Raw genomic sequence first — 26,248 nt, 5'->3', positions numbered from 1 at the left:
TACAAATATTTACACATGTTAAGTTTGCTGAAAATAAACGCAGTTGACAGTGAGAGGACGTTTCTTTTATTGCTGAGTTTACATTGCATAATTTTATGGCTGCTTATGGCATCTACATAAGAGTGTCAAAACCCACATAACCTACCACACAAGTCAAAACATTCCATTACACTATAGCCTACATGTAATGTTATATATATTTTTTTAATTTACCATTTTAAATTATCATTGTAATTGCACACGCATTGATGTCAGACATGCACCTACCCCAATGCTCTGTTGCTGATGACTGGAATGAATGCAGGAGCAGATTTCAGGAGCAGGACAATACATCCTTGTTTTGACTGATGATTGATATAAGGGAAAGTACGTGATAGGCCTATCTGGCTTGTATGATTATGATCGTCATAATGCTTCTTGACAGTGTCATAAAGTGTATTTTCTTAGTCCAAGTAAAGTGATGCAGGATGGTCATAATGCTTCATGACAGTTTCATGAAGTTTATTTTCTACAAGTTATTTAAAATATAATGGGAAAAAGAACATGACTGTAAAGAATTCATTACAACAACAAAGGGTTTAAGAAACAAACTTTCAAACAAAAGGAAACTTCTTGGCAGGGAAAAAACTAATTGGAATAAATGTGGGTTTTGACACAATTATATATGTATTATATATGTATGTATTATATATACAATCATATGACATCATAATGTATTATGACACTGTGTATCATGTAAATATGTAACCAATGTTACATATAGTGTAGTTTGAATTTCAAAAGTGACAGCATGGAAATGAGTCTATGTGCTGTCAACTCCCATTTCAAAATGGCTCATCCTCTGTTTTAACAGGTAACTATGAATGATCAAGCGGTCATTGAGGGGCAAGAAGTGACCATGTCTGTCCGACTAAATGGACAGCCCAAACCCATGCTTTATTGGTAGGTTTCCTTACTCCATTAAATCATCAATTCAATGCTCTGTGTATTTAATCTTAACTGAAAAAGCCTGCTGTAATGTACAAGAGTTATTGATACAATACAGCATTTGTTTTGTCATGCATACACTACATGACCAAAGGTACAGTATGTGAACACCTACTCGTTATACATCTCATTCCAAAATCCTGGGCATTGATATAGAGTTGGTCCCCCCTTTGCTGTTATAACAGACTCCACTCTTCTGGGAAGGTTTTCCACTAGATGATGGAACATTGCTTCCATTCAGACACAAGAGCGTTAGTGAGGTTGGGCACTGATATTAGGCGATTAGGCTTGGCTCGCAGTTGGCATTCCAATTCATCCCAAAGGTGTTCGATGGGGTTGAGGTGAGGGCTCTGTGCAGGCCAGTCAAGTTCTTCCACACCGATCTCGAAAAAAACATTTCTCTATGGACCTCCCTTTGTGCTGAAACAGGAAAGGGCCTTCCCCAAACTTTTTCCCCAAGTTGGAAGTACAGAATCCTCTAGAATGTCATTGTATGCTGTAGCGGTAAGATTTCCCTTCACTGGAACTAAGGGGCCTAGCCCGAACCATGCCCCAGACCATTATTCTTCCTCCACCAAACTTTACAGTAGGCATTATGCATCGGGGCAGGTTGCGTTCTCCTGGCATCTGCCAAACCCAGATTTGTCCGTCGGACTGCCAGAGAGCCATTTTCCCTGCTCCAAAGTCCAATGGTGTCGAGCTTTACAGCTCTCCAGCGTACGCTTGGCATTGCGCATGGTGTTCTTAGGCTTGTGTGCGGCTGCTCGGCCATGGAAACCCATTTCATGAAGCCCCCGACGAACAGTTCTTGTGCTGACGTTGCTTCCAGAGGCAGTTTGAAGCTCGGCAGTGAGTGTTGCAATCGAGGACAGACGATTTTTACGTGCTGCGCCCTTCAGCACTCGGTGGTCCCGTTCTGTGAGCTTGTGTGGCCTACCACTTCATGGCTGAGCCGTTGTTGCTCCTAGACCAGGCCTGGGAAATTATTTTCCATAGAGGGCCACATATTATGACAGGATTATACATAATGTGTATGACTGTGTTGACAGATATATCTAGTGTAATTCACTTATTTAACTTTTTTAACATATAAACCACATCAATGTTCTCCTATTGGTAGGTATTTTCCTTATTAAACATGCAATGAACTACACGGAGGGAAAAGTACGCTGTGCATTCAGCACCACGGACAGTACTCTTGTTAACAGGTATGCACAAAAACACAAGAAAGATAGAGAGCTCAACATCAATGTCACGTCCTGACCAGTAAAGGGATTATTTGTTTTTGTAGTTTGGTCAGGGCGTGGCAGGGGGTGTTTGTCTGTGTGTTTTGGGTTTTTTGGGTTATGTTTTATGTTCTTCTATTTCTATGTTTATTCTAGGGTATCTATTTCTATGTTGGAATTGTTTGGGGTTGGGCTCAAATTGGAGGCAGCTGAATCTCGTTGCCTCTGATTAGAGACCATATTTAAGTATTTTTTTTTTCATTGTGTTTGTGGGTGGTTATTTTCTGTTTAGTTCATGTTAACCTGACAGAACTGCTGGCTGTCGTTTTCTTGTTTTGTTTATAGTGTTTCAGTATAATAAATACAAATATGAGCACTAAACACGCTGCGCCTTGGTCTACCTTTAACGACGGCCGTTACAGAACCACCCACAAAAGAAGGACCAAGCAGCGGAGGAAGGAGCATCAGAGGAGCTACTTAGAGTCGTGGACATGGGAGGAAATAATGGATGGAAAGGGACCCTGGAGGCAGGCAGGGGAGTACCAGCGCCCGAAGGAGGAGCTGGAGGCAGCAAAGACTTAGCGTCGGAGGTATGAGGCACTATATCCTCCATTTCAGGAGGTGAGGAGGCAGCTCCAAAACAATTTTTTGGGGGGGCACACGGGGAGTTGGAGTAAGTCAGGCAATAGGCCTGAACCAACTCCTCTTGCTTATTATGGGGAGAGTTTGGCGTTGAGAGCACCATGCTATGCGTAAGTGCGCACGGTCCGGTACGGTTGATACCAGCCACCCGCAAGTGCCATGCTAGAGTGGGCATCCAGCCAGGGAGAAGTGCGCCGGCAGAGCACATCTGGCCACCAGTGCGTCTCCTAGGCCCAGGCTACCCTGCGCCTGCCCTACGCACAGCAGCCATCATGCCTCAGCACAGCCCAGTTCGCCCTGTGCCAGCACTCCGCCCGTGCAGGGCTACAGTGACAATCCAGCCAGGACGGGTTGTGGAGGCTGTGCACTCCAGACCTCTAGTGCGTATTCAAGACCCAGTGTATCCTGTTCCTGCTCCTCGCACTAGCCCTGTGGTGCGTGTTACTGTTCTGGCGCTTCCAAAGCCAGCCCCACGCATCAGGCCTTCAGTGTGCAGTCCCCGTCCAGAGTTTCCGGCGACAGTTCCCCCTCCAGAGCTTCCGGCGACAGTTCCCCGTCCATAGCTTCCGGCGACAGTTCCCCGTCCATAGCTTCCGGCGACAGTTCCCCGTCCAGAGCTTCCGGCGACAGTTCCCCATCCAGAGGTTCCGGCGACAGTGCCCCGTCTAGAGCTTCCAGCGACAGTTCCCCATCCAGTGCTTCCGGCAACGTCCTACAGTCCGGAACGGACAGAGACGGCCCACAGCCCGGAGCCTGCAGCGACGCCACTCAGCTCGGAGCCTGCAGCGACGCCCCTCAGCCCGGAGTCTCCAGCGACGCCCCTCAGCCCGGAGTCTCCAGCGACGCCCCTCAGCCCGGAGTCTCCAGCGACGCCCCTCAGCCCGGAGTCTCCAGCGACCCCCCTCAGCCCGGAGCCTGCAGCGACGCACCTAAGCCCGAGGTCTCCAGCGACGCTCCTCAGCCCTGAGTCTCCAGCGACGCCCCTCAGCCCTGAGTCTCCAGCGACGCCCCTCAGCCCTGAGTCTCCAGCGACGCCCCTCAGCCCTGAGTCTCCAGCGACGCCCCTCAGCCCGAGGTCTCCAGCGACGCCCCTCTGCCCGAGGTCTCCAGCGACGCCCCTCAGCCCGAGGTCTCCAGCGATGGTCTACAGCCGTGAGCCTTCAAGGGGGGTGGGCAGGTTAGAATGGGGACTAAAGCCGGAGCCTGAGCCACCTCCGTAGTTGGAGGATTGGGGAGGGGGGTGTAGCACGGGAGCCGTCGGTGACGGTGGCCACCCTCCCTTCCCTCCCTTTAGTTTGGGGTTATTGTTTTGTGAGTTTTTGTTTCAGGTGCATTCGGAGTCTGCACCTTTGGGGGGGGTACTGTCACGTCCTGACCAGTAAAGGGGTTATTCGTTTTTGTAGTTTGGTCAGGGCGTGGCAGGGGGTGTTTGTCTGTGTGTTTTGGGGGTTTTGGATTATGTTCTATGTTCTTCTATTTCTATGTTTATTCTAGGGTATCTATTTATATGTTGGAATTGTTTGGGGTTGGTCTCAAATTGGAGGCAGCTGAATCTTGTTGCCTCTGATTAGAGACCATTTTTAAGTAGTTTTTATTTTATTCATTGTGTTTGTGGGTGGTTATTTTCTGTTTAGTTCATGTTAACCTGACAGAACTGCTGGCTGTCGTTTTCTTGTTTTGTTTATAGTGTTTCAGTATAATAAATACAAATATGAGCACTAAACACGCTGCGCCTTGGTCTACCTTTAACGACGGCCGTTACAGAACCACCCACCAAAGAAGGACCAAGCAGCGGAGGAAGAAGCATCAGAGGAGCTACTTAGAGTTGTGGACATGGGAGGAAATAATGGATGGAAAGGGACCCTGGAGGCAGGCAGGCAGGGGAGTACCGGCGCCCGAAGGAGGAGCTGGAGACAGCAAAGGCTGAGCGTCGGAGGTATGAGGCACTATATCCTCCATTTCAGGAGGTGAGGAGGCAGCCCCAAAACAATTTTTTGGGGGGGGCACACGGGGAGTTGGAGTAAGTCAGGCAAGTCAAGGTCCTAAACGATATCGTAACGGCCATCGATAAGAAACAATACTGTGCTGCCGTATTCATTGACCTGGCCAAAGCTTTCGACTCTGTCAATCACCACATCCTCATCGGCAGGCTCAATAGCCTTGGTTTCTCTAATGATTGCATCGCCTGGTTCACCAACTACTTCTTTGATAGAGTTCAGTGTGTCAAATCGGAGGGCCTGTTGTCCGGACCTCTGGCAGTCTCTATGGGGGTGCCACAGGGTTCAATTCTTGGGCCAACTCTTTTCTCTGTATACATCAATGATGTCGCTCTTGCTGGTCAGTCTCTGATCCACCTCTATGCAGACAACACCATTCTGTATACTTCTGGCCCTTCTTTGGACACTGTGTTAACCTGTTGGGTCTAGGGGGCAGCATTTGCACGTCTGGATAAAAAAAATGTACCCGATTTAATCTGGTTACTAATCCTACCCAGTAACTAGAATATGCATATACTTATTATATATGGATAGAAAACACACTAAAGTTTCCAAAACTGTTTGAATGGTGTCTGTGAGTATAACAGAACTCATTTGGCAGGCAAAACCCTGAGACATTTTCTGACAGGAAGTGGATACCTGATGTGTTGTATTGACTTTAAACCTATCCCATTGAAAAACACAGGGGTTTAGGAATATTTTGGCACTTCCTATTGCTTCCACTAGATGTCACCAGCCTTTACAAAGTGTTTTGAGTCTTCTGGAGGGAGATCTGACCGAACAAGAGCCATGGAACGATGATGTCCCATTAGACACCTGGCGCGCGAGTTCATGTTGGGTACCCTCGTTCCAATACGTTATAAAAGAGTATGCATTCGTCCACCTTGAATATTATTCATGTTCTGGTTAAAAAAGGCCCTAATGATTTATGCTATACAACGTTTGACATGTTTGAACGAACGGAAATATATTTTTTCCCCTCGTTCATGACGAGAAGTCCGGCTGGCTTACATCATGTGCTAACGAGACGGAGATTTTTGGACATAAATGATGAGCTTTTTTGAACAAAACTACATTCGTTATGGACCTGTGATACCTGGAAGTGACATCTGATGAAGAGAATCAAAGGTAATGGATTATTTACATAGTATTTTCGATTTTAGATCTCCCCAACATGACGTCTAGTCTGTATCGCAACGCGTATTTTTCTGGGCGCAGTGCTCAGATTATTGCAAAGTGTGATTTCCCAGTAAGGTTATTTTTAAATCTGGCAAGTTGATTGAGTTCAAGAGATGTAAATCTATAATTCTTTAAATGACAATATAATATTTTACCAATGTTTTCTAATTTTAATTATTTAATTTGTTACGCTGACTTGACTGCCGGTTATTGGAGGGAAACGATTTCCTCAACATCAATGCCATAGTAAATCGCTGTTTTTGGATATAAATATGAACTTGATAGAACTAAAAATGCATGCATTGTCTAACATAATGTCCTAGGAGTGTCATCTGATGGAGATTGTAAAAGGTTAGTGCATCATTTTAGCTGGTTTTATGGTTTTGGTGACCCTGTCTTTGACTTGACAAAACATTACACACAACTCTTGTAAATGTACTGTCCTAACATACTCTAAATTTATGCTTTCGCCGTAAAACCTTTTTGAAATCGTAAAACGTGGTTAGATTAAGGAGATGTTTATCTTTCAAATGGTGTAAAATAGTTGTATTTTTGAAAAATTAGAATTTTGACATTTATTTGGATTCAAATTTGCCGCTCTTGAAATGCACCTGCTGTTGATGGAGTGCACCACGGGTGGCACGCTAGCGTCCCACCTAGCCCCAAGAGGTTAACTGGTTTTTGATATAAATATGAACTTGATTGAACAAAACATGCATGTATTGTATAACATAATGTCCTAGGGTTGTCATCTGATGAAGATCATCAAAGGTTAGTGCTGCATTTAGCTGTGGTTTGGGTTTATGTGACATTATATGCTAGCTTGAAAAATGGGTGTCTGATTATTTCTGGCTGGGTACTCTGCTGACATAATCTAATGTTTTGCTTTCATTGTAAAGCCTTTTTGAAATCGGACATTGTGGTTAGATTAACGAGAGTCTTGTCTTTAAAATGGTGTAAAATAGTCATATGTTTGAAAAATTCAAGTTTTTGCATTTTTGAGGTATTTGAATATCGCCCCACGGGATTACACTGGCTGTTGAGTAGGTGGGACGCAAGCGTCCCACCTAGCCCATAGAGGTTAAATGATATAAGACACTTGTATATTCATGAATGTTTAATATTATGTTTTGTAATTTCAATTTGGTGCTCTGCAATTTCCCCGGATGTGATCCCGCTAGCGGAACACCTAGCCCAAAGAAGTACTAGTCAATCAGTGTGAGGAGTGAAGTCTCTGATGGCCATTGACTAGAGCAGTGAAGTCAGGTATAATTTCTGATGTCGCTACACGCAGGATTGCTGAGAGGTGAGAGTCAGTAAGAGATGATCTGTGCCTTGACTTGTTATATTTCATCACTGAAAATGTCTGTTCACATACATAGTTTGACCCAAACAGTACAAACATCTTCTGAGCATGACTCCTACTCTTTGGAAAGTTTTGTTCATCGAGAGATGCATAGAACCTTGTCAGTGACATTGTTTTGAATAGTTCTCCAATCACTGGATCAGACTGAAGATCGATAAGCTCAAGTTGCAGGTCAGTGGGAGTGTTATCCACATTGAAGGTGAAAGGAGAAGAAACCAACAGCATGTCATTTTCCAACACTTTGAAATCCTCAAAACGAGGAGAAAACTCACCATTGAAAGCATGCAGGAGCGATGTATACCTATCCCGCTGGTCATCTGACAGGGAACAGACTAGTAGTGTCGGAAGGTGGGTGAGATTGTAGGCATCTAATTGGCAGGTCAGGAGTAGTAATTTTCCCTTGAAGGCTTTGACAAGGCAAATTTCTGATGTGCAAAAAGGCCCTTCCCTTGTAGTTTGGAATTCAGTTCATTCATGAAGGCCATTATGTCCACGGCATAGGCAAAATCAGCCAACCATTCTTTATCTTTCAGTTCAGTGAAATCCACATATTTTCCTTTCATTTGCAATCTCCAACTTCAGGTCCCACACCCTTTTAAGGAAAGGGGGATACCTACAGAAGTCAGTTGTCCAACTGAATGTATTCAACTGAAAGTGTCTTCCGCATTTAACCCAAACACTCTTTTAAGCACCTTCCCCAAACTCAGCCATCTCACGTTTTGTTGTAGGGGAGATCTGCGTAACCCGCCTCTGTCTCTTCCAACAGTGAGAAACTGCCTGTGGTTTAAAGATTTTTCTCTTATGAAGTTTACCACTAAATGACTGTATCCACAACATGGCTCATTTTCAGAACACATTTACAGAGCACCTGATGCATAATGCAATGCAGGAAAATAATTTTCTGGGTTGGGTTCAGCTCAGCTACTTGATCTTGTATCCTTTTCAAAAGACCAAAGTTTTTTTCCTGTCAAGTTTGGGCGCCCATCAGTGGTCACAATCTTTCTCTGTGGTTGTGCTCTTCATTGACTGCACTGAAGCAAGCTCCTCTGTAATTTCAAAGTCTGGGGTTATGCCTCGTAAGAATATCAACAACTGCGCCATGTCACGTGCATCACTGCTCTCATCCAGGGCCAAGGAGAAATAGGTGAAATCCTTTACCTTGTCTTTCAACTGTTGTTCCATATTCCCTGTGATGTCCCCAACACGTCGTGTCACTGTTCGTCTTGACAGGATTTTTTTTTCAAACAGCTCTTTCTTGTCGGGGGAAAGTATTGCTGCAGAGTCAATTAAACATTCTTTAATGAATTCGCCCTCAGCAAATGTCTTACTATGTTTAGCAATTTTGTGGGACAGTACAAGCTAGCTCTCGCAATTCTGTCATTTGCTGAATGCAGTTTTGTTAAAAGTCCTTGCTGCTTTTGCAACTGAGAAAGCAACTATTTCGATGCACTTGCCCTCTGCTCAGAAGACATATTCCTATATTTCTCTGCATGCTTTGTCTGGAAGTGTCGGGACAAGTTGTAGTCTTTAAAGACAGCAATGCTCTCTTTGCACACCAAGCACACAGCTTTCCCTGATACCTCAATAAAGAAATATTTTGATGTCCACTCTTGCTGGAACACCCTACATTCATTGTCTGCTTTCCTTTCCTTTTCTTTGAAAAACAAAGGCCCTTGCCCAGGCCTGTCCTAGATGTTTCCATTCTACTGCTAATGTTTACCTATGGAGATTGCATGGCCGTGTGCTTGATTTTATACACCTATCAGTAACAGGTGTAGCTGAAATAGCCGAATCCTCTAATTTGAAAGGGTGTCCACATACTTTTGTATATTGTATCTTGCCATTAGAGTTTTGTGCATGCTCCACATTGGCATGGTTCACATTGGCAAGACAATGGTTGCTAGGTTTCTGTAATACATTTACAATGTAGTCTTTATAAAACCAGTATACTGTAGTTCCCTCTCCATTGTAATGCATCTCTAAACATTGCAAAACATTTCTAAATATAGAACTCTCTCTTGGTTCAGGCTGAGGGACAGGGAGACAATGAAAACAGACTTGCACCACACAGTGAGTGAGACCAAGGACGGCACTTTTGAAATGACCATCAACTCAGCTCAGAAGTCGGACACGGGAGTGTACACCTGCAAGATCATCAATGAGTATGGAACAAAGCAGTGCGAATGCAAACTGGAGGTGAAAGGTACAGTACAGCAATGTTGTCTTTTTCCAATCCCTCTCTTCGCTGTATGCCAATCAAATAATACAAAATGTTGGATAACATATTTGTTATGTAAGGTACATATAATGCCTTATAACACCTATACTGTGTTATAACACTGACTCTAAGCATAGTAATAAGCGCAGTGGTTCTGCCTGCACAATGTGTAAGCTACAAAGCATGGCAGACAGCTTACACTCTTCCAATAAATAATCAGGAGGCATTGGTACCGTTAAGAATCTTTAGTAGAATATATTTTGTTTGAAAACTGTAACAGATACAGAAAGGAGAAACTGTATGAGAAAAAGTCACTATATACATTCACACAAATTAATACAAATAAAGAACAGCATCTCTATCACGAGTTAGCAGCAAAAACTAGCCTAGCTAGCCAACATGACCATGCAGATATGATGACAATCACAGGAAATGTACCACTAAACATATACACATCATCTAAGTGTCCATATAGCTTAATAACTATGATTTAGCTTTGTCACAAGAGATATCTGAACACTTAAAATAGCCAGATACATCCAAAAACTAAGAAGCTAAATTCCATCCCAAAACGATAGCTAGCATGCTAACGCACAATGTTAAGTTAATGGGTGATAGATAGTTAGCGTAATTAGCTTAGCATCATCGGAATTTAGAACTAGAATAAACATGTAAAAAACATAAATATTCTAGAAACACAATTTGAATTAGCAAAAGTATTTTCTAATAACTCGAAAGTATGTACAGACTCATCTTTAACCAAGGCCTACTAAGATGAAAAAATTGAGTTCTGTTCTGACAGGAAATAGCTCTGCACCGAAAGTTAGCAAATTAAAAGATACAGTACCCAAATTTGCCACTAGATGACAATATAATATTTTGGACAGAAGTACAGCTATCAGAACAGTAGTATTAAGCTATAAACTCACAAGTAATTAAAACATCCTTATAAGCAGTGGTGGAAAAAGTAACAAATTGTTATACTTGATTAAAAGTATTGTACAGACAGCTATGTGTTATTCTGTTAGATGTTTGTGTAGTACTTACCAGTACCCAGTGTTCGCGTTCCCAATCAACCTGCTATCTTCCAATCACAGGAATGCCTGGAATGTTCTAATGCTGGGCATCCTGGTGGTTGGTGGAGTGGGGGGGTTGGCAGGGGGGTGGAGCATTGCAAGTTTAAGACCATGTTTAGCCATTGTTCTCTCTCTTATATCTGGTCTTCACAAGAGAAGGTCACGGTTGCTTTATATGGGTATCTTTGTCGGCGCCATCGCCTCGCTTCAGGTCCTTAGAAAACTATGCAGTTATTCATTTTTTTTAGGTATTAATTCTTACATTGTTAGCCCAGAAAACCTCAAGTGTTATTACATACATCCGGGAATAACTATTGGATATAAAAGCAATGTCAACTTATTAACATTACGACCAGGAATACGACTTTCCCGAAGCGGATCCTTTGTTCGGAACTCCACCCTGGACATGGGATCTTATCTCAGAGGCCGACCCAAAACAACGCAGTCGCAGCAGGAGAGGCAGACGGAACGACCTACTGGTCAGACTCAGAAGGCGAGCACACCATCCACCGCTTCCGAGGATATTACTCACCAATGTCCAATCTCTAGATAACAAGGTGGACGAAATTAGGGCACGAGTTGCCTTCCAGAGAGACATCAGAGATTGTAACATTCTCTGTTTCATGGAAACATGGCTCACTCGGGACATGTTGTCAGAGTTCCTACAGCCACCCGATTTCTTCAGGCATCGTGCCGACAGAAACAAACTCTGGTAAAAAGGAGGGCGGGGGTCTATGCCTTATGATTAACGACTTATGGTGTAATCACAACAACATACAGGAACTCAAGTCCTTTTGTTCACCTGACCGAGAATTCCTGACAATCAAATGCCGACCGCATTATCTTCCAAGAGAATTCTCTTCGATTATAGTTTCAGCCGTGTATATCCCCCCCAAGCAGATACCTCGTCGGCCCTGAAAGAACTTCTCTAATCAAAGGAGATGACTCTATGTAAACTGGAGACCATATATCCTGAGGCTGCATTTATTGTAGCTGGGGATTTTAACAAAGCTAACCCGAGAACAGGACTTCCTATAATCTATCAGCATATCGAATGAACGACACGAGCTGGTAGAATTCTGGATCATTACTCCTCTAACTTCCGCGATGCATACAAAGCCCTCCCCCGCCCTGCATTCGAAAAATCTGACCATGACTCCAATTTGTTGCTCCCAGCCTATAGACAGAAACTAAAACAGGAAACGCCCGTGCTCAGGTCTATCCAATGCTGGTCTGACCAAACAGATTCCATGCTTCAAGATTGCTTCGATCACGTGGACTGGGATATGTTCGGGATAGCCTCAGACAATAACAGTGATGTATACACTGACTCGGTGAGCGAGTTTATTAGCAAGTGCATCGGAGATGTCGTACCCACTGTGAATATTAAAACCTTTCCTAACCAAAAACCGTGGATTGATGGCAGCATTCGCACAAAACTGAAAGCACGAACCACCGCTTTAATCATGGCAAGGCGACAGGAAACATGACTGAATACAAACAGAGCAGCTGTTCCCTCCGCAAGTCAATCAAACAATCAAAGCGTCAGTATAGAGACAAAGTAGAGTCGCAATTCAACGGCTCAAACACGAGACGTATATTGCAGGGTCTACAGTCAATCACGGATTACAAAAAGAAAACCAGCCCAATCGTGGACATCAACGCCTTGCTCCCAGACAAATTAAACAACTTCTTTGCTCGCTTTGAAGACAATACAGTGCCACTGACACTGCCCGCTACCAAAGCCTGTGGGCTCTCCTTCTCCGTGGCCAACTTGAGTAAAACATTTGCATGTGTAAGCCCTTGGCATCCCTAGCTGCATCCTCAGAGCATGCGCAGACCAGCTGTCTGGTGTGTTTACGGACATATTCAGTCTTGTTCTAAACTAAATGACTATCACCCCGTTGCACTCACTTCTGTCATCATGAAGTGCTTTGAGAGACTAGTCAAGGATCATATCACCTCCACCCTACCTGATACCCTAGACCCATTCCAATTTGCTTACCGCCCCAATAGGTCCACTGACGATGCAATCTCCATCACATTGCCCTATCCCATTGGACAAGAGGAATACCTACGTAAGAATGCTGTTCATTGACTACAGCTCAGCATTTAACACCATAGTACCCTCCAAACTTGTCATTAAGCTCGAGACCCTGGGTCTTGACCCCGCCCTGTGCAACTGGGTCCTGGACTTTCTGACGGGCCGCCCCCAGGTGGTGAAGGTAGGAAACAACATCTCCACTCCGTTGATCCTCAACACTGGGGCCCCACAAGGGTGCGTTCTCAGTCCTCCCCTGTACTCCCTGTTCACCCATGACTGCGTGCCATGCACGCCTCCAACTCAATCATCAAGTTTGCAGACGACACTACAGTGGTAGGCTTGATTACCAACAACGATGAGATGGACTACAGGGAGGAGGTGAGGGCCCTCGGAGTGTGGTGTCAGGAAAATAACCTCTCACTCAACGTCAACAAATCAAAGGAGATGATCGTGAACTTCAGGAAACAGCAGAGGGAGCACTTCCCCATCCACATCGATGGGACAGTAGTGGAGAAGGTAGAAAGTTTTAAGTTCCTTGGCGTACACATCACGGACAAACTGAAATGGTCCACCCACACACACGTTGTGGTGAAGAAGGCACAACAACGCCTCTTCAACCTCAGGAGGCTGAAGAAATGTGGCTTGTCACCTAAAACACTCACAGATTTTTACAGATGCACAATCGAGAGTATCCTGTCGGGCTGTATCACCGCCTGGTACGGCAACTGCACCGCCCTCAACCGCAAGGCTCTCCAGAGGGTAGTGCTGTCTGCACAACACATCACCAGGAGCAAACTACCTGCCCTCCAGGACACCTACAGCACCCGATGTCACAGGAAGGCCAAAAAGATCATCAAGGACAACAACCACCCGAGCCACTGCCTGTTCACCCTGCTATCATCCAGAAGGCGAGGTCAGTACAGGTGCATCAAAGCTGGGACCGAGAGACAGAAAAACAGCTTCTATGTCAAGGCCATCAGACTGTTAAATAGCCATCACTAACATAGAGAGGCTACTGCCAACATACAGACTCAAATCTCTGGCCACTTTAATAAATGGACTTAACAAAGGTATCACTAGTCACTTTAAATAACGCCACTTTAATAATGTTTACATATTATATTACTCATCTCATATGTATATACTGTATTCTATACGATCTACTGCATCTCGCCTATGCTGCACAGCCATCACTCATCCATATATTTATATGTACATATTCTTATTCATCCCTTTATATTTGTGTGTATAAAGTACTTGTGAATTTGTTAGATTACTTGTTAGATATTACTGCATTGTTGGAACTAGAAGCACAAGCATTGCGCTACACTCGCATTAACATCTGCTAACCATGTTTATGTGACCAATAACGTTTTATTTGATTTTGATTTGATTTGATATTTGGCGTGGACTATGGCCAAGCGGTAGCCTGTGAGGAGTTGGGTTAATAAACCGTGAATTCGTAAACTCAATCCTCTGTCTGGACAACTGTTCCTTTATGATCTAGCCAGGTCATTACATTATAGATACCTTCCTCTATGGGATCGGTGTCCCCCCCACGGGACGGTTGAGCTAATGTAGGCTAATGTGATTAGCATGAGGTTCTAAGTAACAAGAACAATTCCCAGGACATAGACATATCTGATATGGGCAGAATGCTTAAATTCTTGTTAATCTAACTGCACTGTCCAATTTACAGTAGCTATTACAGTGAAATAATACAATGCTATTGTTTAAGGAGAGTCCATAACTTTGAACTTGAAAATGTATTAATAAACCAATTAGGCACATTTGGGCAGTCTTGATATAACATTTTGAATAGATATGCAATGGTTCATTGGATCAGTCTAAAACTTTGCACATATACTGCTGCCATCTAGTGGTCAAAATCTAAATTGCATCTGTGCTGGAATAATACATGATGGCCTTTCTCTTTCATTTCAAATATATTACATATTTTACCAGATCTAATGTGTTATATTCTCCTACATTAATTTCACATTTCCACAAACTTCAAAGTGTTTCCTTTCAAATGGTATCAAGAATATGCATATCCTTGCCTCAGGTCCTGAGCTACACACAGTTAGATTTGGGTCAGATCCTTATGAGGTTTTAATTAATCGAAAGTTATTCAAGTGAAAGTCAGACAGTAAAATACTACTTGAGTAAAAGTTTAAAAGTATTTGGTTTTAAATATACTTAAGTATCAAAAGTAAATGTAATTGATAAAATATACTTAAGTATCAAAAGTTGAAATAAAAGTATAAATCATTTAAAAATCCTTATATTAAGCAAGAATTTTCTTGTTTTTCAAAATATACATATAGCCACTCCAACATTATTTACAAAATATGTATTTGTGTTTTGTGAGTCCGCCAGACCATAGGCAGTAGGGATGACCACATGTTCTCTTGATAAGTGTGTGAATTTCACCATTTTCTTGTCCTGCTAAGCATTCATACTTTTGGTGTATGGGAAAATGTATGGAGTTAAAAGTACAATATTTTCTATAGGAATGTAGTGAAGCAAAAGTAAAAGTTGTCAAATATATAAATAGTAAAGTACTACTTAAGTAGTATTTTAAAGTATTTTTACTTAAGTACTTTACACCACTGCTTATGAGAGTGAAATCCATGATTATTGCACAATTTTGAAAACGCAGGTGATATATTTTAGTATATACCTTACTAAATACTTAACTTTGTGCAGACTGCCAGATTACGAACAAGACACAGACTTTACAAAATATTCTCTCTTGCCCTGTGTATCCCCTAGTGCCACCAGTGGAGTCAGGCCTAACCATTATCCGTCCAGTGATGGACATCACAGTGGACGCAGGTGAGACGGTCATGTTAGAGTGCCACATAATTGGACCACTGGACACAGACGTCGATTGGCTTGCAGATGGTAAACTGATCCAGCCAGCTCTGCTCAACTGCAAAATGCATTTTGACGGGAAAAGGTGCAGGCTGCTCCTCAACTCAGTGCACGAGGACGACAGTGGCACCTATACGTGCAAGCTGACCTCGGCCAAAGGTAAACTCTTAACTGCACTGTCATCTGCTTCGCTTGTCCTCTTCACTTCTGTGGTATAGAATAACCAAATGTATAGATTAACCAAAAGATAAATTAGCTTATATATATTATTGCATACATATACAGTATCACATCATATAGATGACAACATGTAAGTCATCAACTTCCCAGAATCAAACTGGAGTTCTTGAAATGAGTTGAATGACCATTTGAATTAATAAAACCGGTACTGTAAATGTTTTACTTTATTTTCAACTTTATTTTCAAGTTTGTTTCTTTACTTTGGCCTTGTTTTGTTTTAGAGGAACTGACCTTAAGTGGCCAACTCAAAGTCATCCCTTCCATCAAGCCCCTTTTCACCCGCAAGCTGGATGCCTTAGAGGTGATTGAGGGACGTAACGCCCGCTTTGACTGCAGGGTCAGCGGAACACCACCTCCAAAAGTCAGCTGGGGACATTTTGGTAGGAGACCCATTTTCATCATGTTCACCCAGCCAAATAATTTCCTATAAATAGCCTACTATTTGAAAGTATTTTCAAATACTTATTTCAAATACTATTTTCAAATACATGGGTTAAATGCACATGAGTGTATTTGAGTATTTTAAAATACATGCCAATACTTTCCAAGTTTATTTCCGAATACATTTCAATAATTAACTACTTCGAAATCTATGTGAAAGTAATTGAAATATTTGATATAGTATTTGAACCCAGGTCTGGCAGGTACACATCGTTACATAGTAATTTCTACAGTTATACTTGTTAGTGGCATGCACAATTTCAAGGTTTCGCAAATAAAATCACTGTGCAGACAATGTCTCAATGTCTGTATGTCCTCTTCTCTCCCCAGACCATACACTGGTAGAGAGTGACAATGTGCAGATCTTACAAGAGGGAGGACGTCACTCCCTCATAATCTCTCATGTCACCAATGAGGACGAGGGCTTCTACACAGTCATCGCTTGCAATCCACACGGCGACGCCGAGAGTGCCGCTGAGCTCTATGTCCAGGAGCCCAAACCTGCTATGTCATCTCAAATGTAGGAACACACTTACCACCTACAGTCCTCACCATATGTATTTGGACAGTGAAGCTACATTTGTAATTTTGGCTCTGTACTCCAGCATTTTGGATTTGAAATCTAAATGATTAATATGACAGCGACAGTACAGAATGCCACCTTTTATTTGAGGGTATTTTCATATATATCAGTTTTACCATTTAGACATCAAATCACTTTTATAATTTTATGTGTCCCCTGTTTGAAGAAATCATAAGTATTTGGACAAATTCGCTATAGTGTGTTAAAGTAGTCAAAACTTTAGTATTGGTTTTATAATCATTGCCTGCAATGACTACATCAAGCTTGTGACTCTACAAATATGGTTGGTGCATTTACAGTTTGTTTTGGGGCATGTCTTGTCCAATAGTAACTGAATGGTGAATTACGTCAGGTGTCATTTTGGAGTGAGAATAAAGTGAGAATAAAATATGTTCCTAAACACTCTTATATTCATTTGGATGCTGCCATGATCATGACAAATCCTGAATGAATCATGAATAATGAAGAGTGAGAAAGTTACAGAGGCACAAATATCATTATTCATCATTATTCAATATCCATTCATGAATTTTCTTAATCGTGGCAGCATCAGGATGAATTTAGAAGTGCTCAGAAGCATCCTATTTGCACATTTAGAAATAAAATTACTCTAGGCACCATTCACCATTTAGTTACTATTGGGCAAGACATGTCCCAGAAAATACCCAAAACAATCTGCAAATGCACCCAACGAGTTGTAGAGTCAAGCTTGATGTAGTCATTGGGTGCAAGCAATTTAGGACCAAGTACTAAGCTTTAGACTAGTTTAAAAATTATTTGGGATCGGTGTCCCGTCCACGGGACGGTTGAGCTAACATAGGCTAATGTGATTAGCATAAGGTTGTAAGTAACAAGAAAATTCCCAGGACATAGACATATCTGATATTGGCAGAAAGCTTAAATTCTTGTTAATCTAGCTGCACTGTCCAATGTACAGTAGCAATTGCAGTGAAATAATACCATGCTATTGTTTGAGGAGAGTGCACAATTTTGAACATGAATAGTTATTAATAAACAAATTAGGCACATTTGGGCAGTCTTAATACAACATCTTGAACAGAAATGCGATCGTTCATTGGAACTTTTCACATACACTGCTTCCATCTAGTGGCCAAAATCTAAATTGAATGATGATGGTACAAAAAAATATAAAAGAACGGCTGGTTTTTCTTTGTATTATCTTTTACCAGATCTATTGTGTTATATTCTCCTACATTCCTTTCACATTTAATTTGTCCAAATACTCCAAGTGATTTCTTCAAATGGGGGGGACTAGATACTGTATATAACGTGGGGGAGACTGGGGGCAATCGTAACACCTTAAATTTCTCCCAACAGAAACTAGCTAGAGTAATGAAACTGAGTACATGCCCATTAAAGTTCTCTCCCTGCTTGAAAAGTTTCAGCCAAATATCTCACTATTTGCTCATTTTATGGGCAAGTGTTTGTTTTTTAGGTGTGTAAGTAGTTTGTTCCACTGGCTGTACCTTTTTAATACTATCCTGAGCATTAATGTCCAAGAATTCAAACAAACATAATTTTCATCACTTTATATTTGCTTAACTTTGACATGATTGACATGTGTCACTATTGTTTTCTCTTGCTAGGCACATGAGGTTTTGCCATGGCTGCTAGGGTTGGGGGGAATTGTAACGCAGTGTTAAAATGAGAAAGTCAAGCAGCCAAATGATGAAAACAAGGGATATTAAATGTAAGATAGTATGAATTATACAAATACTAACGTTCAATATCCTTGGGATCATGTAGAGTGCCAAAGAAGTTGTAAACATATATGATCTGGGCACCATTAGACCATTCAATATATTGTGAGAGGAACCGAACCAAATAGGGGTGTTACTGTAAATATTGGTTACATACATAAAAATAATTATTTCTTGCAAAATCATTACATATGTCTATGATGATATGATAGTTCATAAACATTAATGTTTTTTTAAGTTAAGTGAGTTTATTTGGTTTATTTCTTAGGCATTACATTTGACCCCAGTTACTGTTACAATTGCCTCTGGCATGGGGGAAAATGTAACATCAGGACTTTTCAGATTAAAATCTATATTTTGATCCGACCGTTTTATGCACAGACCTAAATCAAATAAAATTTTATTTGTCACATGCTTTGTAAACAACAGGTGTAGACTAACATTGCAACGCTTACTTAAGGGTCCTTCTTCACCAATGCTGAGTTAAACATAAAAATAAAATAAAAATAATAATATTGACACCAGGAAGAAATACACAGTGAATAATGAATAACAATAACTAGTAAAAATAACGTGGCTATATACAGGGAGTACCAGTACCGAGTCGATGTGCAGGTGTACGTGGTAATTGAGGTAGCTATGTACATATACAGTAGGTAGGGGTAAAGTGATTAGGCAACAGGATAGATAAGACAGTATCAGCTGCGTTTGTGGCGATTGTGAAAGTGTGTGTGTGTGAGTGTGGTATCAGTATGCACGTGTCCGCGTGTTATGTGTGTGTGGAAGTATGTAGTATGTGTTTATGTGTCTGTTGGGGTGTCAGTGTAAGTATGTGTGAGTGTGTGGGTAGAGTCCAGTGTGTATGTTGGGGTGTCAGTGTAAGTATGTGTGAGTGTGTGGGTAGAGTCCACTGTGTCTGTTGGGGTGTCAGTGTAAGTATGTGTGAGTGTGTGGGTAGAGTCCAGTGTGTGTGTTGGGGTGTCAGTATAAGTATGTGTGAGTGTGTGGGTAGAGTCCAGTGTGTGTGTTGTGGTGTCAGTGTTAGTATGTGTGAGTGTGTGGGTAGAGTCCAGTGTGTGTGTTGGGGTGTCAGTGTAAGTATGTGTGAGTGTGTGGGTGGAGTCCACTGTGTGTGTTGGGGTGTCAGTGTAAGTATGTGTGAGTGTGTGGGTAGAGTCCAGTGTGTCTGTTGGGGTGTCAGTGTAAGTATGTGTGAGTGTGTGGGTAGAGTCCAGTGTGTGTGTTGGGGTGTCAGTGTAAGTATGTGTGAGTGTGTGGGTAGAGTCCAGTGTGTGTGTTGGGGTGTCAGTGTAAGTACACAGCAAAAAGTCCAGTGTTGAATTAACTCCCACAGAGTTGATTTCAACACTTTTTGAGGGTTTATATAGGTCCACACTCTCCAGAGTTAAATTAACACTTTCAAAATAGTTAAACATTTAACACTCTGCCAGAGTTCCTTCTTTAACTCGCAAAACAGAGTTAAAGTAACACTAAGGGATTAGACAACTAACACTGCTCCGAGTTTATTTTTATTAACTATTTGGGTAGTGTTAATTTCACTCCCTAAGGTGTCAATTATCTACACTGAAAATCTGTTAAAATGAATTGTTAATTTATTCAATATTATTTAATTAAATATATACTTATATTAATAAGAATTAATCACAATAAACAATCATTGTCAAAAACATTTATTTGTGCCTTTTCTCCCTTGCAGTCAGTTGAATTAAAACATTGTGAATGAAGGTATAATGTACATACTTTCATCTGAAACATTGTATGAGCTTTGAATATCAAACGGTTTATGAAATTTAAGCTCAGACATTTTTAGTAGACATCTTTCCACACTTCGTAATACTCTGAATGCATGATGATGGTCATCAAAATTCTCTGTAAATAGCTTGTTTGTAAAAAAAAAAGTGATCTTCAACCAAAAGTACATCACTTATTTGACAAAAGACTGGCATGTCTTCTTCCATTGCACTGCAAATAACTAGTCCAGCTTTATACTCTACACCATCAACTTTAACCCAACTAGTTGAGAAAACATCTTTTGACAAGATCGTTTCAAGCATTTCATTGTTGACGACATTCTCATCTCTGAAGAGAAAAGATTTAATTGGCCCATACTCATTTTGTTTGAGGGTGAAGGTTTCCCAGTGATAAGCAATGGCCATCTGATGCTTTTTAGCAAGCGACTTGGTTATGTTTTTGACATTTTTAAAACAATCTTTTAACAGCTTGTGTTTGGCCTCAAACCTCATACACCACGTATATAATAAGGGGCCAATTTTCCTTATAGAAGATGGGTAATGGATCATAAAATGATGCTTAGGTATCAAGTTTCTATGTGGATACAAGTGCTTAAATAGTTTGTGGTGGTCAACAATCAAATGCTTTAAATATATTGTCATACCTAGAGTGAGAGAAGGTGAAAAAACTATGTTCATTATTTGAAGTAACAACAGTAACAAATTCCAGTTTTTGTTTCCTGCAGGAATAATGTCACCAAACAACAGTGGGATGTTTTTCACAAGACACAATGTCGGAATAGAATTCAAACCAATGCCATTGCCAACACTCTCCAAAATAATCTTTGTAGGACGATTTTTTCATTCTAAAAATCCATAATCAAAACAATAAATCCTGGAAAGCAAGTCCTGTTCTGACATAAAGTGTTGCGTGAGATATCCAAAAAGCAATTTGATCTCATACTGAACCACACCCTCAAGAAGATCATGCATGATATCAAATGAATAGTTGTTACAATCATGGAAATACTTCAATGAATTAAGCGGTTTGCCTTGCATGGGATGAGACGCTTATCCATTGTGATGTAGAAGCTCTCAATCTTGCTCTTCTGACACCCAACAGCGAGGAGGTACGGCTGACGACCCTGCTGGTTGCGGAGATGCTCCTCCAAACTGCAGCATGACTAGGGTTGAGATCAGAAAACTGAAAATTAGACAAGAATAATGTGCAGCCAGAGAAAACTACATTATAGAAGTGATTATTCAAACAGCTTTTCATTGGCTAGTGCAAGATGGGAATGAAGACTTAATTACAATTCCATCCACTTTTTAACAACCCTCATTTACATATGTGGCTAAGAAGGTGACGTGACAAATTATTATAATCACGTTAATAATATAATTACCTTATGAAAGACAACAAGTCTCAACTGCATCACATGCACTAATTTTTGGAGACTTCAGTCCCCCTGGAGGTGGTGGAAGGAGATGTAACAGCAACAACAGGGAAGCCATTTCTTGGTCGTAGGCTGAGGACAAAGAGTCACAAGAATTAACTGAAAACTCTTCAAATGTAATACTTTTAAAGTTTGAATGAGAACAGGGAGGCATTATGAGAAGGTTTTAAACAGTCATCCATCTATTAGTCACATTTATCCCAAAAATCAGATCAACGTTCAGAGATACACAGAATAAACAAATGAAATATTATTGCAGTTATAATTTAACTGCAATTATAGCAAATTTATAAAAAAACAAAAAACAACTCACTTGTTGGCTCATCAAGATCACTTCTTGGGGGACTTTCAGCTGACTGCACCAAGCGACGCAACTCTGGTGTTGAGGTGAGCCGCTTAGCCTCTTTTATGACATTTGGCTTGAACAAATCCCATTTCTGAAGAAGCCTGGAGGATGTGTCGCCATCAAATAGGAGAGTGAAGTCTTGGTCCACCTTTAAGAAAGAAGATATTAAACTACTACTACTTCAGGAAATACTTTCAAATTTCAAGCCATTCTAAACATCTCATCCCAAACTTACCAATCCTTTTGTATCCAGGAATCTTGGGAAGCTGGAGAGGATATCAACACTTCTGCCTGGGTCATTAACGAGCTTCTGACGGTGCTGAAAGGTCTCTCTCATCTTCTGGAAAATCAGGGAATTGTCTGTGGTATGGTTGAGCAAAGACATGGCCTCTTGGCAAGCATCACCATCAAGCTGCCTTTCAACATTAACAGTCCTTTGGAAATTTGGGCCCCCTGGAGAAAAGTCAATTGGGCTATTTGGTGGCAGTGCAGATCCGCGACGAATCTTCCTCTGGACTGTTTTCAGACGCCAAGAAATGTATCCTGTGCTGCATGCAGCATCATAGAAGTGTTCCTGAAATGGAAAAAAGAAAACAAATGCGTTGTCATACCAGGCTCATGAGAAATCTCACGGAATTCAAATATCAATGTCATCCACACAGTTTTGTGTCACAACATGACATGAAAGAGTTAACAATAATAATGCCTATTACATAGCCCTTCTTGGAGTATGGATCCTTGAGGGAAGGGAACAACATCACTATCCCACGCGCATAATCTTCTCTGATTGCTTTAGTGGGGCGGTGCCTGAGAGGAGATATTAAATTAGTACATTTATGCAATGGCCATGCAGTTATCTGGTACAAATAAAAACAATGTGAAACAAACATACCCATTATTGTCAATCTTGTGAGCCACCAGGATGTTAACCATTTTTCTTCTTGCAGCATCTGTTAGGGTTTCTGTTGTTTGGTACTCCTGTAGTACTTCTTCACCCCCAGACTTGCCTCTTAGCACAGCTTCAATCAACTAATAAAAAACAAAAACATTACAATACAAAATATGGTGATAAATAGCTTTTCTAGAGACTCAGAGTGAAAAAATTTGAAAGCATTAAGAAACCTGTTCAGCAGACACAGCATCATGTGTATCCTCAATTCTTTGTCTCTTGCTAGGGACATCATCTAGGATTATAGTTGATGCACTTGAGCTGAAGCTTGAGTCAGATGTCTCAGAAGCAGAAGACAAGGAGAAATCAGAGAATTCTAAAGGAATAGAAAAAAATGCAAATAATTATATTATGTAAGGTGTAAAGTCCTTTATTATACCTGCCTTGATATCTCACCCTGATCTGAGAATAGTGTCAGCAGCACATTGCCTTGTCCAACGAGGTCGCTGAATATTTCTGCATCAACTTCTGTCCCTGTTGCATCCTTGTATATAACTTTTGCATCAGGTGGCAGGAAAAATCTCTCGATGACTGGAAAAGATAGTAAGGTCAAACTGAATGTGCCTTTGAAGTCAGCACTGTTTCTTGCCTCACAGCCAATAACTCTTCACATTGAATACACACTGTATAAGCCTTAAATAGACCTAGAGCATTTTCCCTCACATAACCCATTCCCTCTTAAGTCCAAATTGATGATTGGCTTTTTTATTGACTGTTTTGGTGTATATTAATACTTTACACTCTATGAAGCACACATTACAGAACTGAAAATGATTAGCAATTTAACCCCATTTACCGTATAAAAGAGTCTGATAAAGGCATGTAAAGAAAATCAGAATCGACAACTTTAAGGAGCTTGCACAACAAGCTTTTAAAAGAACATGGGTGTGGTTTAAAACCTTTTTCCTAAGCCATGCTAACCGTTTTCATGGAATTGCATAAAGTCAAACCGTCCTTCATCCTCATCCAGCTTCACATATTTCTGCTGTTGGCTGTACTTCACCTGGACCAGCATTTTGACTGAGACATGCAAGGAAGTTTGACAAAGTAAATAAACATTTAAAGGAAGAACGATAAAGATTAAAGCTAAGTCGACAGTGTTACACCATTTTTGGTGACCCATCAGATTCTGTGACCTGCACTGTTGGAAAAAGTACAAATTTTCAGAAAATCGCGCTGTGACTGAGATATTAAAATGCTGCTTATGCATTGACTCATCAGTATTTAATGAAGCACTTAAATGTTTAATAAATGTTTAATAAATGTTAAATATCAGTCACAGCCCGATTTTTCTGCTAATTTTGTACTTTAGCTTTAACTTAGTAATTTCAGTACAATTAACTGGTAATACTTATATACTTTTACTTAAGTAAATTATCTGAGTACTTTTTCCAACACTGCAGGTCATAGAATCTGATGGTTCACCAAATACAGTGTACGCTGGTCACACAGCCAACACGTGAAACACCGTCTGCATGTTGGGACGTGTTGTTTGCGGCCCCTTTGATGTTCAAAGTGAAGGGGGGAAAAAGACGTTAGCTCCAGCCTCAAACAAGATTTTATACAGTAAAAAAACATAACGCTTTGTTTTTCCTTTCAATAAATCATCATTGATAAAGTTGGAGACGGTTTAAGTAACAAACTGTTAGCTAGCTTACCATACACTTCTAGCTAACTAATCACCAGGACAAATTTGCTGCTCAGACCTGGCAACAAACACGGTTTTGTTAGGCATATATTCTCTGTAGATGTTTCATTGTTCATACTGAAATTCTCAGCATCAATTTATAATTGTTTCAGTAAGTTTGAGTTAATTGCACTTACCGTGTAGTACTGCATGGGAGGGAGAAAATGGCGCCGACTTGTCTCCTCTGTCTCCAACCGAAGAAGTGAAATGCATGGGCGGAGCTTAATTACATCTCTGCGGAGTTGGGTTAACACTGACCGCATCAAATCTGTCAAATAACTCCAACACTGAACACCATTTAAATCAGAATGTGTTAAAATTACACTCTGGGAGTAAAAATCAACTCAGAAATGTTTAACCCTGAAATTTCAACACTCCAATTTTTGCTGTGTGAGTGTGTGGGTAGAGTCCAGTGTGTGTGTTGGGGTGTCAGTGTAAGTATGTGTGAGTGTGTGGGTAGAGTCCAGTGTGTGTGTTGGGGTGTCAGTGTAAGTATGTGTGAGTGTGTGGGTAGAGTCCAGTGTGTGTGTTGGGGTGTCAGTGTTAGTATGTGTGAGTGTGTGGGTAGAGTCCAGTGTGTGTGTTGGGGTGTCAGTGTTAGTATGTGTGAGTGTGTGTGTGGGTAGAGTCCAGTGTGTGTGTTGGGGTGTCAGTGTAAGTATGTGTGAGTGTGTGGGTAGAGTCCAGTGTTTGTGTTGGGGTGTCAGTGTAAGTATGTGTGAGTGTGTGGGTAGAGTCCAGTGTGTGTGTTGTGGTGTCAGTGTAAGTATGTGTGAGTGTGTGGGTGGAGTCCAGTGTGTGTGTTGGGGTGTCAGTGTAAGTATGTGTGAGTGTGTGGGTATCGAGTCCAGTCCAGTGTGTGTGCATCGAGTCAGTGCAACAGAGTTAGTGCAAAAAAAAGTGTATGAATGATTGAGACAGATGTAAGTTTCTTATATAAAAAAATGACCGCCCTATTTCAAGGGGTCTCTGAACAATAGAGTCAAATTCAATACAATACATTTTGTCCCCGGTCTTCCCTAATTTTATGTCTAAGTGGTAAAGCATATACACTATATATACAAAAGTATGTGGACACCCCTTCAAATTAGTAAATTAGGCTATTTCAGCTACACTGGTTGCTGACAGGTGTATACAATCGAGCACACAGCCATGCAATCTCCATACATAAACATTGGCAGTAGATTGGCCTTACTGAAGACCTCAGTGACTTTCAACATGGAACTTTGATACCAAAAAGTCAGTTTATAGGATTCCAACAAGACAGTTCGTCAAATTTCTGCCCTGCTAGAGCTGCCCCGGTCAACTATAAGTGCTGTTATTGAGAAGTGGAAACGTCTAGGAGCAACAACGGCTGCGAACAGCTGCGAACTGGTACTCCCTGCCACACAAGCTCACATAATGAGACCGCCGAGTGCTGAAGCACATTGCGCGTAAAAATGATTTGTCCTCAGTTGCAAC

The 26,248-nt window shown here is 41.3% G+C and overlaps 2 protein-coding genes across 5 annotated transcripts in view; one reads left to right on the top strand and one right to left on the bottom strand.

The window, feature by feature from the left end:
- LOC106581680 (striated muscle preferentially expressed protein kinase) overlaps nucleotides 1–26,248 on the top strand; it is a 171,851-nt gene that overhangs the window by 34,978 nt on the left and 110,625 nt on the right. Inside the window, exons 6-10 of the mRNA XM_082967289.1 lie at nucleotides 854–942; nucleotides 9,425–9,600; nucleotides 15,511–15,771; nucleotides 16,074–16,232; nucleotides 16,624–16,813. Coding sequence (XP_082823415.1) covers nucleotides 854–942; nucleotides 9,425–9,600; nucleotides 15,511–15,771; nucleotides 16,074–16,232; nucleotides 16,624–16,813 — 875 coding nt within the window. The remainder of the gene's footprint in view (nucleotides 1–853; nucleotides 943–9,424; nucleotides 9,601–15,510; nucleotides 15,772–16,073; nucleotides 16,233–16,623; nucleotides 16,814–26,248) is intronic.
- Nucleotides 20,273–25,034, bottom strand: LOC106581682 (uncharacterized). Of its 4 annotated transcripts, XM_045704440.2 has the most exons (10): nucleotides 24,925–25,034; nucleotides 24,022–24,120; nucleotides 23,497–23,631; nucleotides 23,274–23,416; nucleotides 23,044–23,180; nucleotides 22,865–22,958; nucleotides 22,387–22,725; nucleotides 22,119–22,299; nucleotides 21,755–21,877; nucleotides 20,273–21,532 (listed from the first exon to the last, which is right to left on the bottom strand). In XM_045704440.2, exons 1-9 carry the CDS (start codon nucleotides 24,998–25,000, stop codon nucleotides 21,756–21,758), a joined length of 1,326 nt encoding a protein of 441 aa, XP_045560396.1. In that variant the 5' UTR covers nucleotides 25,001–25,034; the 3' UTR covers nucleotides 20,273–21,532; nucleotide 21,755. The 4 variants fall into 4 exon arrangements, with proteins under 4 accessions (XP_045560396.1, XP_045560398.1, XP_045560395.1 ...); XM_045704442.2 differs by lacking the exon at nucleotides 24,022–24,120; XM_045704439.2 differs by having other exon boundaries at nucleotides 24,022–24,970.

Source organism: Salmo salar, chromosome 21, assembly GCF_965601325.2.
Source record: "Salmo salar chromosome 21, fSalSal1, whole genome shotgun sequence".
Taxonomy (NCBI): domain Eukaryota; kingdom Metazoa; phylum Chordata; class Actinopteri; order Salmoniformes; family Salmonidae; genus Salmo; species Salmo salar.
This window is presented reverse-complemented; position numbering and strand designations above follow the sequence as displayed.

Excerpts from the sequence above, each read along its gene's own strand:
- LOC106581682 (XM_045704439.2), bottom strand. The coding sequence starts at position 24,310 with ATGCATAAGCAGCATTTTAATATCTCAGTCACAGCGCGATTTTCTGAA. Across the intron at positions 23,632-24,021 it reads TATGCAATTCCATGAAAACG|TCATCGAGAGATTTTTCCTG; the intron begins GTTAGCATGGCT and ends TATCTTTTCCAG. Across the intron at positions 23,417-23,496 it reads GACACTATTCTCAGATCAGG|AATTCTCTGATTTCTCCTTG; the intron begins GTGAGATATCAA and ends CTATTCCTTTAG.